Source organism: Hyperoodon ampullatus (genome assembly GCF_949752795.1).
Source record: "Hyperoodon ampullatus genome assembly, chromosome: 15".
NCBI lineage: Eukaryota > Metazoa > Chordata > Mammalia > Artiodactyla > Ziphiidae > Hyperoodon > Hyperoodon ampullatus.
The window spans coordinates 68,386,671-68,406,619 of record NC_136928.1 but is presented as its reverse complement, the minus strand read 5'-3'; the positions used below and the strand labels follow the sequence as shown (position 1 = coordinate 68,406,619).

General features: G+C 41.9%; 1 protein-coding gene across 1 annotated transcript in view; it reads left to right on the top strand.

The window, feature by feature from the left end:
- Nucleotides 1-7,799: 7,799 nt before the first annotated feature.
- Nucleotides 7,800-19,949, top strand: part of SELENOI (selenoprotein I) — a gene marked incomplete at both ends in the record, with an annotated part of 38,530 nt that continues 26,380 nt past the window's right edge. The window contains one exon of the mRNA XM_079721362.1: nt 7,800-7,856. Within this exon, the coding sequence (XP_079577488.1) occupies nt 7,800-7,856 (57 nt within the window). The remainder of the gene's footprint in view (nt 7,857-19,949) is intronic.

The window sequence follows — 19,949 nt, the reverse complement described above, 5'->3', positions numbered from 1 at the left end:
TTACAGTTTTATACTATATTTTAGAACTTTATAGTTATACAGTTTTATCTTTGTACAACTTGCTATAATGTGCTGGCTGATATGCCTTTTAAAGTACTAAATTTGAAACAGCTTTACCGAAAATGATAAAAACCCATGAATTAAAAACCCCGAATTCATGATATTCCTTTGTCTTTCCCTTGGTTGTAAGAAGTATGTATGTGTTATTTTGTGCTTTTCTTTTTATTATAACACCAATAATCCACTTTGCCTTTTTTTTGGAGATGAAATTCACTTAACATAAAATTCACCATTCTAAAGGGTACATTTTAATGGTTTTTTCATATATATTCACAATGTTATATGCAGCCATCACCATGATCTAAGTCCAGAACATTTTCATCACCCCAAAAAGCAACCCCATACCTGTTAATACTTATTCCCAATCCTCCTCACCCCCATTCCCTGGCAATCACTAATTTATTTTCTGTCTGTATAGATTTGCCTACTCTGGACATTTCATATAAATGGAATTATACAATATACGGTCTTTTGTTTTTGGTTTCTTTCACTTGGCATAATGTTTTCAAGGTTCATCCATGTTATAGCATGTATCAGTCCTGCACTCCTTTTTATGGGTGAATAATACTCCATTGTATGTATCTACACATTTTGTTCATCTGTTCATCAGTTGATAGATATATGAGTTGTTTCTATTTTGTGGCTCTTATGAATTATGCTACTACGATCATTCGTGTACAAGTTTTAGAGTATATACCTAGAAATGGAATTGTTGGGTCATACGGTAAATCTATGTATAACTTTTTGGGGACCTGTCAAACATTTTTCTACAGAGGCTGCCCCATTTTACAATCCCATCAGCAGTGCAGAAGTATTCCAATTTCTCCTTATCCTTGTCAACACTTGTTATTTTCTGGAGTTTTCCCCATGTTTTATGCACCCATTCGTTTATCTTTTAGTGACTGTATATTTCATCACGTTGATTTACCATAGTTTACAGTTTGGGTTATTTATTTTTTATTTTTTATTTTTTTTGTGGTACGCGAGCCTCTCACTGTTGTGGCCTCTCCCGTTGCAGAGCACAGGCTCCGGACGCACAGGCTCAGCGGCCATGGCTCACGGGCCTAGCCGCTCTGTGGCATGTGGGATCCTCCCAGACTAGGGCACGAACCTGCGTCCCCTGCATCGGCAGGCAGACTCTCAACCACTGCGCCACCAGGGAAGCCCCTGGGTTCTTATTTCATTGGGAATGTTGACTTCACACATTTTCCTTCATGGCTCTTAACAAATCTTTGCGACGAAGACTCTTTTCTTTCTGATTATTTCCTGGAAATATATTCATCCAAAGTGGGATTACTATGTCCATGAATATGAAGAGTTTTATAGCACTTGTTGCTTACTTGTTGCTTAGCCATTCACAGAATGTAGTAATATACTCCTTGCCTGGGGTCCATGTTTTATCCAACTTTGTATCTCCAAGGTATGTCATGGTATCTGGATTTGGTGCACAGCTAATGTTCAACAAGGATACATGAAGAGATAATGAAGTTGCTATTTTTATACATTGTCTCATATTTGTATGTCTTGTTCCCTAACTTCTGCTAGAGTTCTAGTCAAGCAGCCTGCACAGCCTTGGGTATATCAGGAAAGATTTCAAAGCGTTACTGTAGTAGATATCTATGTTGGCAACTATTACCTCAATCCCTGCCCCAGGTTTTTGAGGATTCTTACAGGAAAATGGATCACAGCAAACTTTCCTACTCACTTGCTCCTCTTAGGGTTTTTTGTTTGTTTTGTTTTGTTTTTGTTAGTATCTTTCTCTTCCACCCAAACTAAGTAACCATCCATCTCAACTCCAATTATCTCAAAGTTTCATGAAGACAAAAATGATCCCTTCCCAAAAATGGAGTCCCTTGCTTGGCTGTATGTTCAAATTGAAGAAAGAAAGAAAGAAAGAAAAAAAAAAAGAATAGTGGTTACATTTGGTTATATTTACAGAGCCAACATTAGATGAGGCAAACAGGAATAAGGAGAGAGGCATGACAGGGGTGAAACCACTATGGCTACCCATCTGAATGATTAGTACTTGGTTTACCTAGAGTTCTGCTTCCATTTTATTTTATTTTTAAAAATATTTATTTATTTATTTCTTACTTCCATTTTAGTGTAGCAATAATGGGGAGGAGGATGTGTGTGTAGGAGAGGTATCAATTCTCTCTCTGCTCAGAAAGTACAGATGTTGGGTCACTATCAGAACTTCAGAGAATGCTGACTATAAGACTTTGCCCACTGTAAAACTTTGCTGAGATCAGTTTTTTAAAATAATTCTCCTTTTATTTAATAGTCATGCTCATGAATAATGGATTTACAAGAGAAATAATCACTCATCTTCAAAACAAGAATGGCAAGTATATAGAGGGTCTGGATTTTATTCTCACCTCATATCACACTGGGCCTCCAGGCCCCTCTGAATCTTTACACTGCTTCTTTTGGTTTTGAATGACTATTGACACCACTGACTTGGTGTTCAAAGGTTAAGAGCACAAAAATGGCCAGAGAACAACTGGAGAACCAATGGAGGTGGGTGGGATGATGAGTCACAGAATCACGGAGATAATACCCTCCTCCACTGACATGGGAAGTAGAAGGTACAGAGCAGCACTACTTTAGGCTGAAACTCAGTGTACTGCGCAGCCCTTTTCTGTGATAAAGAATTTGATGGTCCCACTCAAATAGAGTACTCAATACATTCTTACCTAGTAGGATTATTTTTGAAAAATGTAAAACACAGCAAAAACCGGGCAGACAAAACCCAACCTGAGAAGGTTTACGCTAGCCAGGGAATTTCATTTTTAAGAAACAACGAGGGCTTCCCTGGTGGTGCAGTGGTTGAGAGTCCGCCTGCCGATGCAGGGGACGCGGGTTCGTGCCCCGGTCCGGGAAGATCCCACATGCCGCGGAGCGGCTGGGCCCGTGAGCCATGGCCGCTGAGCCTGCGCGTCCGGAGCCTGTGCTCTGCAACGGGAGAGGCCACAACAGTGAGAGGCCCGCGTACCGCAAAAAAAAAAAAAAAGAAAAGAAAAGAAACAACGAGCAACATAATGACTCTGTTCAGTTCTTTCCTAGTTTCCCCCCTACCCTCCAGACTTGATTAAAAACTAACTTGTGAATTTTCTTTTTTAAAACATCTTACCATGGTAACTTGTAGAAGCATGGTGCAGTGGAAAAGTTATTCAACTAGAAGTTTGATGACCTGTTCTCTTATTCCAGTTTTACCATAAACTTTTGGGCAAGTTTTCCCAAAAACTTGCCCAAATGTAATTCTTCTGTTGTTCTGTTCTGTACAATTAGAACAACTACCCAGCTACGGTGCAGGGTTGTTAGGATGATCTAGTGAGATGTCAAACTGCTTTGAGTTTATGAATATAAGGCTTTATCATTGTTTAAAAATAAAAACCCAGTCAGTATTGTTTTACAAGCTTCCTTGGGAAGTCTTGCCTATTTTTATGTCTTTAATAACTTATACTGGAGTTACTAACTGTATCAGTCCTTAACTAACTCCCAATTTTCTAGATATCTCCATTTATGTGACTCCATCTTACTTCTGACTAAGTTAAACAGGAATTGTAGGAATTATACCATTTTCCCCACACCCCACCCCAGGTTATATTAGGAAGTTGATAACATTGTCCTAGTACAAATATCTTTTATGATTATCATTCTGGAAGGCAAAAAGCGTGACCCTGAGTGTATGAGATATAGAAGAGAGGAACTTCAGTGGATGAGGAGGCAGACCAAGGAAGCAAGCAATAGCAAACTGTGCTCAGTACTGTGGTGCAGAAGGAAGAGACAGCATGGGGTATAGAAAGGACTAGCCAGGCCAATATGAAGTGGTCCCTGGCAGCTCTGGGCTGCCTTAGGGATAAATGCGCCCTCAAATGGAATTCAGGAAAGAGGAGACGGGAAGGTGATTCACTTGCAAAGGCAAACTTGTTTACTCGACAATTTTCTCTTCCTGGGTGAGAGTACCTGGTAAAACTCACCCAGGTCCAGGATTCATGGGGTTTTGGAAAAATAATATCTTATATTTGTATGGGCTTAATTTAACAGGCTTATGCCATACCACTTCATGTGCTCTATGAAATAACTATAAGGTAGGATAAGAATTATGATCACTTTCAGATCAGTTGATTTCATCTTAGAGAAGTTAAATGATATAGTTTAATTAAATTTCAGAGATAAATAGGATCTTAGAGATTTAGTCTAATGCCCACTCTTTAAAAAAGAGAACATGTTATATGACTTCCCTGGTGGCACAGTGGTCAAGAATCCACCTGCCAATTCAGGGGACAGGGTTCGAGCCCTGGTCTGGGAAGATCCCACATGCCGCGGAGCAATTAAGCCCGTGCACCACAACTACTGAGCCTGCACTCTAGGGCCCGCGAGCCACAACCACTGAAGCCCGCGCGCCTAGAGCCCATGCTCCACAACAAGAGAAGCCACCACAATGAGAAGCCCACGCGCCATGACAAAGAATAGCCCCCACTCACCGCAACTAGAGAAAGCCCACGCGCAACAACGAAGACCCAATGCAGCCAATAACTGACTAACTAACTAACTAAATACTCAATGTGATTAAAAAAAAAAAAGAGAGAGAACACGTTTAGGTGAAGTAAGCTGTCTAGGATCACACAGCCAGTATGTAACAGATGTCAAAGTATAAACAAAGTTCTGTGTTATGTTTTAGTTTAGAAATTCTCAGACTGACTCATAATTGATTCAAACTTGTTACAATCTTCTGCAGCAGAGAGGCAGCAAATTGTAACTGCTTTCACAAAATTAAAAGCTGCTCTTTTTAAAACACTGCTTTTGAAGAAAATGTTAGAGAGGTAGGAAAACATTTTACAAAATCAGAAATGTCACTTTGAATTTGCTTCCATCTGAAGTGATTAACAGTAACTGCAGTTTATGAGCTACTATTAGGTTCATGTACTCAAGTCACATTTTATGGCTTTTCACAATTAACTAAATATCTTTTACAAGTATGAAGTTTATATGCCAGATCCATAAGCACAGGCCTTATACTAAAAATCATTTAGGGCTTCCCTGGTGGCGCAATGGTTAAGAATTCGCCTGCCACTGCAGGCGACAGGGGTTTGAGCCCTGGTCCGGGAAGATCCCACATGCTGCGGAGCAACTAAGCCTGGGCGCCACAGCTACTGAGCCTGCGCTCTAGAGCCCGCATGCCTAGAGCTTGTGTTCCGCAACAAGAGAGGCCACCGCGATGAGAGGCCCGCGCATTGCAATGGTTACCCCCCGCTCCCCACAACTAGAGAACGCCTGTGTGCAGCAACAAAGACCCAACGCAGCCAAAAATAAAATAAATTAATTAAAAGTGGATTTCTATAAAAAAATTTAAAAATTAAAATCATACAAGTTTTTTTTCTCTCCATATCGATTAAAAGAAACACATAATCTATAGTGTATTACTTGGGAGAACAGCTTCAGTCTGATTAACAGATGTCTAAAATTCCAATTCAGTTTTCTTATTAATACACAGAGAGGATTTAAATACAGTACCTGCACAAAGAAAATACTTTTATAAGGAGGTGGTTTCATAGTTTTTGTTTCATTAGAGCCAACGTCCTTCTTAAAGGGAGGTTCACATTTCCAATGTCCTTTTCAAAGCTGGGCACTTCACAGTGTATCAGAGATCTTTGCTCACTCATTCAACAGAATGTATTGACCATGTACCATTTGCAAGCTGCTAGGCTATGGGACATGGGGAAAATTAGGTTGTATAAGATACAAATCCTCCCCTTAGGGCAAGTGAGGGAAAATAACACCCAAATTTATTGCTCATCTACCATGTACCAAGTATGATGATAGATATTTTATATCTATTACCTCGTAAGAATCTTTATTTATTTATTTTTGGCTGTGTTGGGTCTTCATTGCGCGGGTTTTCTCTAGTTGCAGCGAGTGGGGGCTTCTCGTTGCGGTGGCTTCTCTTGTTGCGGAGCATGAGCTCTAGGTGTGTGGGCTTCAGTAGTTGTGGCACGTGGGCTCAGTAGTTGTGGCTCTCAGGCTCTAGAGGGCAGGCTCAGTAGTTGTGGTGCATGAGCTTAGGTGCTCCATGGAATGTGGGATCTTCCCGGAGCAGGGCTTGAACCCGTTTCCCCTGCATTGGCAGATGGATTCTTAACCACTGCGCCACCAGGGAAGTCCCTACCTCGTGAGAATCTTAAAGTTTAGAAGGTAAGACATATGCAGAAACAATAATATACTTGACATATATTGAGTCCTCAATTAGTATTTGTTGAATGAATGAATGCAAAGAACATAAGAGATCTCAAAATAATTGCCCTTGTTTCAGAGTCCCAGAGAGATTGAGAGGCTCCCTTATGTGGTGGCTTTCCATACCAGAGACCAAGTTTGGGTTAACCATTTCCGAGCTGTGTAATTAAGTGATCCTGGTCGGGTTAGGCAGTCTGAATTTTGATTTCCTAATCTGCAAAGTGGGTAAAATGCCTTCCGTTTCTCACGGTGTTGTTATAGGGGATGGTGATAAGCTATGTAAATTTCCCCACCTAGAAGGCGATCAATAAATGGTAGCGGGCTTCCCTGGTGGCACAGTGGTTGAGAGTCCGCCTGCCGATGCAGGGTACACGGGTTCGTGCCCCGGTCCAGAAGATCCCACGTGCCGCGGAGCGGCTGGGCCCGTGAGCCATGGCCGCTGAGCCTGCGCGTCCGGAGCCTGTGTTCCGCGACGGGAGAGGCCACGACAGTGAGAGGCCCGCGTACCGCAAAAAGAAAAAAAAAAAAGAAAAGAAAAAAAATAAATGGTAGCAACTATTACCATTATTCAATTTATTATTAGACTGATACACACTAGCCATAGATCTAGTGTTCTTTCCATAATTGTCTCCAGTTACGTAAACGCACTTCTTGCAAACGCATTTAAGGACCCCTAGAGACTCAGGGATCAGTGTTTTTATCTGGTCAGGAGACACTGGCAATCTTCATTTGGAACAGAGCAATAAATAGAGCGGAGTTTGTCCAAGGTTCACAAACAACGCTGTCCCTAGGAGCTTGTCTCCAAAGCTCTTTTACGCCCCTTTACCGACTACAAAAAGCCTCGCACTGGCTTCTCTACAGCAAATTACGTTCACTAAGCTACTGCGTGCAGCGCACTGTGCCAGGAGCTGGAAGCTGGCTGGGTACAGACGCTTTGTCTGCTTTTACTTCACGGCTTGGGGGAATTAAGCCCTGTTTCCTGAGGTACTGCTGAACTGATTCGCACGCAATCACCCTACCCCCCCCAAGACTAAAAAGGTATCCCCAAATCTCTACCCAGGCACAGACACCACATCACCGCCGGCACACCCCAGAGACGAAAAGCAAGGCCTCCTGGGAAACTGACCTTTCACCTCCCCTCTTGCCTTACCTCAACTCACCAATTTTGACGCTAGCTAATAAAGCGACGAGGAATCCTAGAAGGCGGAACTTAGTGGCTCCCGATCTACGCTGATTGGACTGCGACGGCGCGAAGGGGGAACCGCGTGAGCCTTCTAGCTACACCCCCTCGGTGGGCGGGCAGAAGTGGAAGCTGCGCTTGCGCTCTGGGTGGCAGCGGAAGTGGCTGGGGTGGTTACGCGTGCGCGGTGGGCGGAGCACGGTTTTTCCAGCTCCTTTGCCAGCCTAGGTCTTCCCAGTCTTGCCCAGCCGGTGTGGTGCTCGTGTTTCCCCATCTCGTCGTGGAGCGTCGCTGCCGAGTGGGCGCTAGTGTTCGCGTCGTCATGGCTGGTTACGAATACGTGAGCCCGGAGCAGCTGGCCGGCTTTGATAAATACAAGGTAGCGCGGGCCCCGCGGACGCCACTCTCCCTGCTGGTCCCGGCCTCTCCTAGGCGCCTAAGGAGCCGGCGCGGTCCGTGTCACCTTGTGCCGCGTGGCTCCGGGCAGGCTGGCGGGAGTTTCTCCGTGGGTCCTGCCGAGTGCTGGGGCTTTGGGGTCGGGGAGCGTGGGAGCATCCTAGGCCCGCCGCTCCGACTCGGTACCCTCCCGGGGGATTGCCTTTTCCTTAGGAGACCGGTCGACGAGAGTGGAGCGAGAGAATTCCTTTCGCTTCTTTACTTCATTATTATTATTATTTTTAGTCCCTTGAGAGGTGATGCAGTTCCCTTCTGTGATGTCTTAATTGTCTTCATTTTAATGAAGAAGTTTCTACTCGGCTCTCTTGCGTTCAACTTCGGAGATGGAGAGAATCATTTGGCAGATGAGGCCCGGGGAGGGAGAGTGACTGCTGGGGCCAAACTGCTGATGCGCTCGCTTCCACTCCCAGCAAAGAGGCGCCTGGGCGGCCAGTGAAGTACGTGTGCACAGGCAGGAACTGGAACTGTGTAGTGGAAAGAGCGCGGGCTTTGGAGTACATATAAACCTGATACCGAACCTGATAGCAGAATCTAATTTCTGTATTTGGCTTTGGGCCAAATAATAGTCTCTACGGTGCAGAAGGATTATGAGAATTGGAGAAGCGCCTAGTACATAATGGGCCTCCAGTAAATGCTGGTTGTTCACTTTCCTTAACGTACGGTTCTCCTCCAAGACTCCCTTATCAGTGAATGACTCCACTGTCCGTCCAGTCAGTCGCCCAAGCCCCACATCTGAGCAGTAACCTTTCGTCCTTGCTACCTGTGTCGCTTTCACTACCCCACCCACCAGCCGGTGAATCACCAGGTCCTGTATGTTCTGTCATTTTTAGCCTAAAGTAGAAAGATGGTTCCATCACCACTCTCCCCACATATACTTTAATCTTTTCATTTTAGAATGGTTCTAGAATATTTTAGAATAGATTTACAGAAAAATTGTGAAGATCGTACATAGAGAGTTCCCCTATACTCCACACCCGGTTTTTCCTGTTATTAACATCTTATGGTACATTTGTCACAATTAATGAACCGATATTTCCACATTATTATTAACGTATGCGCATACTTTATTCAGGTCTCCTTAGTTTTCACCTGATGTTCTTTTTCTGTTCTGGGATCTCATCCAGAATACCACATCACATTTACTCATCACGTCTCAAGGCTCCTCTTGGCTAGGACAATTTCTCAGACTTTTCTTGTTTTTGATAACCTTGACAGTTTTGAGGAGTTCTGGTCAGGTATTGTGTAGAATGTCCCTCAATTGGGATTTGTCTGATGTTTTTCTCATGATTAGACAAGGGTCATGGGGTTTTGGGAGGAAGACCACAGGGTTGAAGTGCCTTTCTCATGGTGAGAAGAGTACATGTCATCATGTCATCGGCATGACTTATCACTGTTGATGTTGACTTTGATCACCTTGCTGAGGTAGTGTTTGTCACATTTCTTTTTGAAAGGAAGTCAGTATGCGCATCCCTCACTTAAGGAGTGGAGAGTTACGCTCCACCTCCTTGAGGGCAGAGCGTTGACATAATTTATTTGGATTTCTGCATGGAAGATTTATCTTTTCTTCCCAATGTATATTTATTCAATGATTTATTTATATCAGTATGAATTCATGGATAATTATTTTATACTTTGGGTTATAATCCAATACTACTTGATATGGTTGCTTACGCACATCCACTTTTGCCCTTCCAGTTCTTTCTCTATGCTTCGTAGTGATCTTTTAAAAAAATGTGCATCTGGTCACATCACTCCTTTGCTTAAAATCCTCCATTGTCTTCCCTTTGCTCTTGGAATGAAGTCCAAAAATCCAGAACATGATCTGCATGGCTCTGAATGACCTGGCCCTTGTCTGTGTCATCAGCTTCATGTCATGCCACTCACTGTCTACCTCTCCCAACATTAGCAGCCGTCTCCCTCGTCCCCTTTTTTTCACATCTTCAAGTAATGTTGTTATGTCTGCCAGGAATGTAGCTCCCCGTTTATGTTCATCTTCACATCTTAAATATTCCTCAAAGAAGCATTCCCTAAGTATCTCATTCCCCTTAAGTGTGCTCTCACAGTACCCTCTGCTCCTTGATGGAATTAGTTCTTTAGGTGTCTCCCCATTAGAGCGCGGTACCCAAGTGGTTAGACTTGTCTTATGGATCACCATGACCTGAGCACAGTGCTTCTGTGCATAGGCATGCAGTAAACATTTGTGGAATGAATGAATAACTGAGAAGAGTCATAGTGGATCTTGTCAAACTGGAATTGGAATAACTGTAAGGGACCTTAAAAGGTCACATAGTACATTTCTCTGCTTTCAAGCAATATTGTGCCATACCATTTTGAACTGAGGTGCTGACTTGTCTGAAAATTTTAAGTCGAAATTTAACCCAATGCAGAGCTTTCACTAAAGAAGGTTATTAACCTAGATACCTCTTGTTTTCCCTTAAGCTCTACCACCTTTCTGTTACCTCTTCTGCACTGTAAATATTGACATACAAAACTTTTTCTTCCTTACTAGGATCTGGCTTTCTGGTAGGTGCCAATAGACTAGCTGTTTGATTTGCAGCAGTGTCTGTAATAGGGAATCTTCTTCTTTTTTTATATATAAGCTGTCTTTCCTAGATTTATATCTCCGACTAGATAGGTGTCCTAATTTACAGAAAATTTTAGTGTGATTTTTCCGTTCCTATTTTTCCCTCTTCCGTGATCTGACTCACTTCCTGTGTCTGACAGCAGATTTCCTATCATCTTGGAAAACAAAGGTCAATTTAACCATCATCCAGTGTTCACTAAAACGTAGTTTATTGATGTTATTTTAGTTATAATGAGGCTTCCTTTAAAAATCTGGGGGTTGGGGTGTGTGGCACAAATTTATAACCTAAACTTCTTCTAGTAGAAGGTTCTTTACTCAGTACTGTGTTCATATTAAAAAAAATATGAATCCAAAGGTCCAAAGGAAAAAAGTCTGTGTGGTCAGTTTAACTGGAACATGAATTGCACCTAGAGACCTTTTCTTCCTGAAGATCACCCATTCCCATTATGTGGGCTTCGACAGTGAGTGCTTTGTAAATGCTTATCGCATTAAAACAGCTTTTGAGGAAGATCATCCCATAAATGGGTAAAGACCCAAAACACTCAAAAGAGATTTTTATTCCCTGATGTGACCCTGTATATTAAAACAAAGAGCTGTAGAGAAAAATTGGTACTATAAAAGCAGCTGGTGGAAAAATTACTTTTGAACCAGTTTAATTTCTTTATCTTCCCTAGAGGTACATCTGAGGAGCTACAGTTGGAAACCTGGCGATTATTCAGAATAACTCCTGAAAGGAGCGCACACATAGCGTAGTAATTAGGTTTCTGTAGTAAGAAACTGTTAAGACAGTTGATTTTGAGTATAGAAGAAAGCATGGGATGGATTCTGTGTTATATGCTCTCTAAACACTTGTGTTCTTCATTGTGTTACCCCAGCCTTACCAAACAGTTGAATAATTAGTTGAGTGCCCTCTCTGTTAGGATATGAGCTCTGGGAGGGCACATCCTACAGCTCTCTTGTTCAATGTGACCAAGGTCTGGCACATGAACAGAGTAGGCATTTGACAAATATTTGTTGAAGGAATGCAAGTGTAAAAGAATAAAAACCATTTTGGAAGTATGGTAAAATGGAGCTGTGCATCTCCTGGAAATTGGAAGGATACTTTTGTATTTTGAATGTGAAGATGTCGAAAGTTTAACCACCATTGTTCTCTGTTGCTTATTAATGTACCTGCAGACAGTTATGTTGAGGGATTTCACTCTCATGAGGCTTATCATTCCTTCTCTCTTCTTATCCTATCTTTAGTTGAGGGATTTTCCCACTTATCTAAGGGTGAAACTTCTATTGTGGTATACCTAATCTGACCTAAGGAAGGCTTGGTTTTAATTGATAGTGTAGCAGCTAGTTTCAAATTGTATCATATCATTTTGCTTCAGAGAGGAAGTGTTCTGTGCAATATCTTGTTTGGGTTCAAGAATATAATTTTATGATGAATTGGTTTCTGCTATTATGGTAGTTAGTTAACTTGACTGTCAACAATAGCCTGATTACAGGAATTGTGATAATTGTGAATTTAGGTGGGAAGGAGAGGCTGCATATATCTTGATGATAATGCTAAAGAACTGGAATCTGGCCTGCACCCTTACTGGTTCATGCAGTTTGATTTTGTTTATTCAGTAAGCATTTATTGAGGGCCTGCTCTGGGTCAGACATGGCACTGGGGCTGCAAAATTAAGCTAAGCTAGAATTCCTGACTTCAAGGAACTCAGTTTGGTGGCATATGGGCAAGGAACTAAACAGATATAAATAGTTAAGAAGTACAGTTAGGTAAGTGTTGGGTGCTGTGGGAGAGAAGGAAGCAGCTCCAGGGAGTAAGGGTTAAAGCTGAGAAAGGCTTCAGAGAGGGGATGGAGGGGAAGGCAGAGCTCAGTCTAGAGGATGAAGCTGAGTAGGCCTCAGTTCTTACCAGGTGAAGAGGGGAGAAAAGGCATCCCAGAACTGGAGAGCAGTGGGGTGAGTGCACAGAGATTGAGGCCTGAGAGTATTTTCTGGGAACGATAAAATGTTCGGTGTTGGGGCTTAGTGGTGGAGTGTCAAGAGAAGAGACTGGAGAGGGAGGCGGGGCCCCCTCAGAGGGGGATGATTTGATGTAAAGGATTTCTGGATTTTACCCTGTAGATCATTGTTTCTGTGGTCCAAGGACTATTGGCATTAGAATCACCTGGGGAAAGTGTTTAGCCAATTTCTAGGTCCATTTTGGGAGGTTCAGATCGGGTAGGTCGCTGTGATATTCATGTTAGACACATACCTCAGGTAGTTCTTAGGTACATGGTAATGCTATAGATTTGGGGAGCCACTTACAAATTTTAAACAGGATCAGATTTTAATTTTAGGAAGCTCACCCTGGCAACTAGAAAATGAATGGAGAGCAGGGGAGGTAGGGGTGATCTGGAGATCTTTTAGGATCCTCCCAGATAAAACTGGGTCAGAAATGAGGAAGGCTTGAATCAAAGCAGTGGGGATAGAAGGGGAGATGGGAATCTAAAGGAAGTCAAAACTGGTTAACCTGCCCACTGAATTTGGCCAGCAGATATATTTAATTTGGCTCACACCTACTTTGTTTCAAAAATTAGTATCTTCCCCATAAAAGCCCAGATTTCTGGATTCTCTTGAAAAACTAAAATAATGGATAACATAGGCCCTGAACTTCTTCCTGACAAGAATCTCCTGAAGCTGAATAGTGCTTGCCCTCTTCAAAAAGAGTATTTGTGATACAGCCACTATGGAGAACAGTATGGAGATTCCTTTAAAAACTACAGATAGAACTACCATACGACCCAGCAATCCCACTACTGGGCATATACCCTGAGAAAACCATAATTTAAAAAGAGTCATGTAGGGCTTCCCAGGTGGCGCAGTGGTTGAGAGTCAGCCTGCCGATGCAGGGGACACGGGCTCATGCCCCAGTCCGGGAAGATCCCACATGCCGCGGAGCGGCTGGGCCCATGAGCCATGGCCGCTGAGCCTGCGCGTCCGGAGCCCATGCTCCGCAACGGGAGAGGCCACGACAGTGAGAGGCCCGCGTACCGCAAAAAAAAAAAAAAAAAAAAAAAAGAATCATGTACCAAAATGTTCGTTGCAGCTCTATTTACAATAGCCAGGACATGGAAGCAACCTAAGTGTCCACCAACAGATGAATGGGTAAAGAAGATGTGGCACATATATACAATGGAATATTACTCAGCCATAAAAGAAACGAAATTGAGTTATTTGTAGTGAGGTGGATGGACCTAGAGTCTGTCATACAGAGTGAGGTAAGTCAGAAAGAGAAAAACAAATACCGTATGCTAACACATATATATAGAATCTAAGGGAAAAAAAAAAAGGTCATGAAGAACCTAGGGGTAAGAACCTAGGGGAATAAAGACACAGACCTACTAGAGAATGGACTTGAGGATATGGGGAGGGGGAAGGGTAAGCTGTGACAAAGTGAGAGAGTAGCATGGACATATATACACTACCAAACGTGAAATAGATAGCTAGTGGGAAACAGTCGCATAGCACAGGGAGATCAGCTCAGTGGTTTGTGACCACCTAGAGGGGTGGGATAGGGAGGGTGGGAGGGAGGGAGACGCAAGAGGGAAGAGATATGGGAACATATGTATATGTATAACTGATTCACTTTGTTATAAAGCAGAAGCTAACACACCATTGTAAAGCAATTATACTCCAATAAAGATGTTAAAAAAAAAAAAGTATTTGCTCTCTAGTGTGCCATTTCCCTACCAGTCCCTGTGCTCCACGCATGTCTGCTTTGTTCAGTTTACCTGCCTGATCCCTATGTACATTTGATTGTGATCCTTGATTTAAGATTTTAAATTGACAGAATGCAGTAACTGACTAGCTGGAAGGGGTGAAGGTAAAAGATGCGGTGGAGTCTGGGATGAGTCAGGTTCTAGGAGGATGATTGGGTGGATAGAGGCAGCAGTCACTGAGGTAGGGGTTTTGTGAAGCATTAACTCTTTGGTAATAATGGCACCCAGCATTTGTTGAGTCTAAGAATTAATCCTCTTGATATTTCAGTGAGGAGGTATTTTATTAATATCTCATCAGCAACCTAACTCATACGAGATTGGTCCTTACAGAACAGAAGAAAAATTATAATTTAAATGATGAATGATGCTGAATCTGGCAGAATAACAGTAATCTTTTGTACAGGGCACTTCTCTTGGACAGGACCATGGGGTAGACTTCTCTTGGAAGGTGTGGTTTTTGGACTTGGAATTAAAACAAAGAAAATTTCATGTTCTAGAGAAATATCATTTGTGGATGAAATGTCCCCCATTAGAGGACTGTTTCTGTAATGATTTCAAAGACTAGAACACTTTTCCTCCAGAGTCACAGGGGAAACATGAGAAATTCCTGATCTTTTGATTTTCACTTGTTATGACTGCAGGCCGACTACGATATAATGTGTTGATTATGGCATTAGCTAGATATGTTACAGTTAACTCAAGCATAACTTATCTTTAGTTGTGCCTTGGTCTCCTTAAGTAGATGTGGGAAACTGGCCTCTCTCACTTGTAAGTACATTAGTAAGGCTTGAAAAGTATTTTAGTCGTCTTAGATATAGATTTACAAATGTCTCATAGAATTAATTTTGCAGTTGGCAGACAGAGGAATCTTTCAGAAGGAGTGAGAGAAAAATGGATGGGAAACTTCTGCAGAGTGAGAGAGAGAGAGAGGTTGTTAGGTAGAAGGTTACTCCATTTCTAGGTACTATTTGGAAGAAACGAATTGGTTCTTAAACTGCTTTCTGAAATATCAGTTCACTGCTGATGGCTTGCTTTTGTAACTGCTGTAATGCTTAAATGTCAAGAACTTCTCTGCTGAATAAGAATTTGCCCGGCACATAAGGGAGAGAGGGGAAAGATGTTTCAATCAGAGTCTGATGGGAACCAAGGCACAGAGCCTGGGAGGACCATGCTAAATTAGAGGCACAAGGAAGTGGAAGGTGTGTGAGGGACCAGGCTGAGCCTGATGAGCTCAATGAGGGGAAGTTGCAATGGCAAGAGAAATGTCACTGTAAATACCCAATAGTGATCATGATAATGATGGCAAACATTTATGTAGCATTTACTATATGCCAGGCTTTCCTTAAGTGCTTTACATATATTGTCTCATTTAATATTCACAAGGGCTTTGTGAGGTAGAGGTACTATTATTTTCCCCATTTTACTGAGACACAGTGTTTAAGTAACTTGCTCAAGGTCCCACAGCTGAGATTTGAACCCAGGCATTCTGTGTCCAGCGTCCACGTTCTTCATGCTATGTTGCCTTTCAATTCTAAGAATGACGTATAAACTCTGCTTTGTAGTTACTGGGTGTTTTGTGCAAAAGATATAAGCATTAGAATAAGGACTTTCAGTGATGTGCTTAATTGGGTTTGTGTCTAATGTCTACAGATGGGGAAAATGTACAGTGAAAAAGGAAGAACTGACTTTGTTTTCTCTTCCCCCAGTTTTAAATTATTTGTAGGGACAAGTGGGCTTGTATTTGCTAGTCTTATATTTAGTTGACTATTAAGAACATTTCATTCACTATTAGCTCTAATTGCGGTAAATGGCTTTTGATTAACTAATTAGCTTTGGGACTGATACTGAGTTAAATAGAAGCCACATCCTAGCTTTGCGATCTTGAGCATAACTTAGTCTCTCTAACCAGGTTTCCTCATCTGTGAAATGGGGTAGTACCTGCCTCATAGGATCATTGTCAAATTGAATGAGTTAATATTTGTAAAGTGCCTGGCACTTAGTGATGTGTTAGTGTTAAGTAAATAAAAAATAAAACTTGACATTAGTGCTTCTCTGCTTGTGAACATTAACTGTCATATAACATATACACACATACTCACATCCGGGGAGGTTATACCAAGAGAAAGGATGTTTCAGCAAAGGGAGAGTAAGTAAGTTTTTTCAAATACCACTTCCCTATTTATGAATCTGCAGTACCTCCCACATATTTATCATGTGTTTGATGTCGAGATTCCTCAGCAAGGATTTCAAGTGCCTTCACTAAATGACCCCTCCTTTTGTCTTATCCTCTCATCTCTCGTTAGTTTATTATATGTTGTTTAAGCCTAGCAAGCAAACGTCTGTCCTCAGGACATGCTTGTTCTTGTCTTACTGCTCTAGCTCTTCTCCAGTCGTCTCTCACCACCTTCTCTCCTCTGACTCGTTAGCAGATATAAATGACAGTATTCACGGAAGTGGGATCTCCTTGTCCACTGAGTCATGTTCTCTGTGGGTGTAGTTCATAAAGTCTTGTATTGATTAAAAAGTACTTTAAGAAACTTTAAATTTCTGTCTTAGGGTTAATGTAATGCCCCCCCCCTTTTTTCATTTTCAGTTCGATTTGGTGTTTTTCTTTCTTGGTAGATTATTACTAGCACAGTGCCTTGCATTTAGTGAGTACCTGCTGAATTTTATTATACCTTGTCTCTTGCTCACAGTGCCGTATTTGAAGTTGCCATCAGGAGGTTTAGGTGTTGACCACTAAGCTGATCGTGTGGCTTTTCCTTCAGCTGAGGAATTTGCAGGAGTGTCATTCACATTTGTTTTCACCAGAGCAGTGGCCCTCAGACTTGAGGGTGCCTCAGAATCAACTGGGGCGTTTGTTAAAAGACAGATTGCTGGGCCCTACCCCCAGGCTGTCTGATTCTGTATATTTAGGGTAGGGCCCAAGAATTTGCACTCAGTTTGGCAACTACATTTTGAGAAGCACCTCATCAGAGAAATATTCCATTATATTGAAGAGCAGTTAATAAAACCAAGAAACGAATGTAAAGGAGTAAGAAGCTATATTACCGTAATGTTCATATATTAGCCCTCAAGTATCAGGTAGTCTTGATTTTGTGGATAGGCGCCTCAAGTTATCTCTTACTAGAAAAGAGAATGCTGCAGTGCTTTCAGTATTGGATATTAGTTTTCTGTCGCTGGATAACAAATTACCACAGACTTGGTGCATAAAACAACACACATTTATTGTCTCACAGTTTCTGTGCGTCAGGGCACCAGTTACCTGGCTCCTCTGCTTGAGGTCTCGCCAGCCTGCAGTGAAGGTGTCACCTGGGCTGTGCTCCCATCTGGAGTTTGGGGTCCTCATCCAGGCTCGTGTGGTTGTTGGCAGAATTCAGTTCTTTCCAGTTGCAGGGCTGAGGCGCTCGGCTCCTAGTAGTTGCCCACTTTTCTGGCCACATGGCCTTCACCATAGGCAGTTCATAACGTTGCTGTTTGCTTCTTCAAGGTCAATGGGAGACTCTTCTCCAGACTGTTAAGATGGAGCCTTAGGTAATGAACTATATCGTGGAAGGGACATCTCATCACCTTTGCCATGTAATGTTCTCTCAGTCAAGGCAGTGACATCGATCACCTTCACTATATTCTGTTCCTTAGAAGCAAGTTACAGGTTCCACCCTCAGGGGAATGACTGAACCATCAGTAGGAGGGGATTGATTATACAAGGGCTTGACTCACTGGGGATTACCTTAGGATGTGTCCGCCACAAATTGGAAGACAGAAAAATGTGTATTGGAGGATACTATGTTAATAACAATTTCAGTATATTGGATCTAGGTAGCTTATGATTGTATTTGAGCCAGGAGGGGGTAGTCTGGATTAAAGCAAAGTGATCCATTTCACAGAAATGTTCCAAGATGATTCATAAAGGATTTACAGTTTAGACCTTCCTGTTTATTAGCTGTTAATCCCTGAATTTTATAGTTTCTTCATCTGTAAAATAGGGAGGAATAATCTACCTTATCTATTTTACAATATCAAATAAGAGAACAAATGTAATTGTACTTTGGAAACTATAAAACATACAAATGTAGACATGGTGTTATTAATAAGGGGAGAGTAAGAGCAACTTCCCCTTGTGAAGTGAAAAGTTGCTGTAGACTCGTTCCCGGGGGAAAAGAGTTCCTCTCATCACTGCTGGAGTCACTCTATACTGCCATTTAAGTAAACATGCAGAGTAGTTCATGCATTTATTCATTCATATGTGCAAACAGTCAGATATGTTTACTGAACTCCTACCACGTGCCAGATGCAGAAAGGATCAGGTTGGGAAGCTTTCTCCGTTCTCTTAACTGCTTCTTTAAATACCAGTGCTCAGTGAGTCCCACGTTTGTATGTGAAGGTAGCTCTTTTGACTGCCTTGATATTTGTTGCATGAATAACAATTTTTAATAATTGGGATCTTTTGCTTTATGGTTTTTGCTTAAGTGACTGGCCCAGAGACGTGGAATGCCGTTGCTAAAGAACTCTGCTCCTGGAGTGGTAGAGCACGTGTTGGCCACAATGGATCCTGCCCCTGTAAAGACTTACACCTAAACATGGTTGAGTCATGAGACCTGTCAGCAAGGGACTGACCTCCATACCATACCAATACCACACCAGACACTGAGCTTCACTGTGCAGCGGGAGAGAAGAGAGTTGACATTTCCTTTCTCTCTCCTGAGTTCTTAAGAAAGGTTGATAATGTGTTTCTTTCATTATGTCTGGAAAGTTGGTCTGAGCAATAAATAACTTCATACAGTGAACCCAGTTGTGAACTAAAATTGGTTCTTTGTGACTATCCTGCCTTTTATTCCTAAAAACATGGATGATTTGGAACTCAAGAATTTGGGGAATCATTTAAAAAAGTCAGAAACATCATTTTGAGTTTGCTTACATCTGAAATGATTAACACTAAGTGCTGTTTATAAACTATTATTAGCTTGTACTCAATCCATACTTTATGGATTTCCGTGGTTAACTAAAATATGTTTTATAAGTGTAAAGTTTATATTTCAAATGGGTAAAGACAGGCTTTGAATTAAAAATCATTTGATAGTTGGAGACTTATCCTCCTTATATTGATTAGAAGACAAAGCAAGGGAAACCTGCATCTGTTGATAGGTGTTAGAGTATTACCATCTGTATTAGTACTAGACGGGATACTGACCTCAGTCTAATTAATAAGTTTCCAAAACTCTGTATTTAGTGCAGGGGTGTGGCAGTTCAGTCAGTTTTCTTATCAGTATATAGAAGGGATTTAAAGTACATGTATAAGGGAAATACTTTCAGGTCCAGGGAAGTGCTTCCATAGTTTTCCTTTTGTTAGAGCCAATTTCCTTCTTAAATTAAGAGGAGGCACATTTCTAATGCCCTTCTCAAAAATGGGCACTTTATAGCATATTTTGGAAGTAATTTAGAGTCATCGTACTGCCCCTGGCCTAACCCGTAATCGTCTCTTGCCTGGTATACTGTAACAGTCTCATCACTATTTTGCACTTTTGCCCCGCTCCAGTCCATTTTCTACACTGTAAACAGTGGGATCCTTTAATAATATGAATCAGGATATGCACTGGGCTTATGGTAAAATAAAACTCACTGTGGACCTTTGGGTGGTATCTGCCCGTGTCTCCAGTGTCATTTCATCCCACTCTTC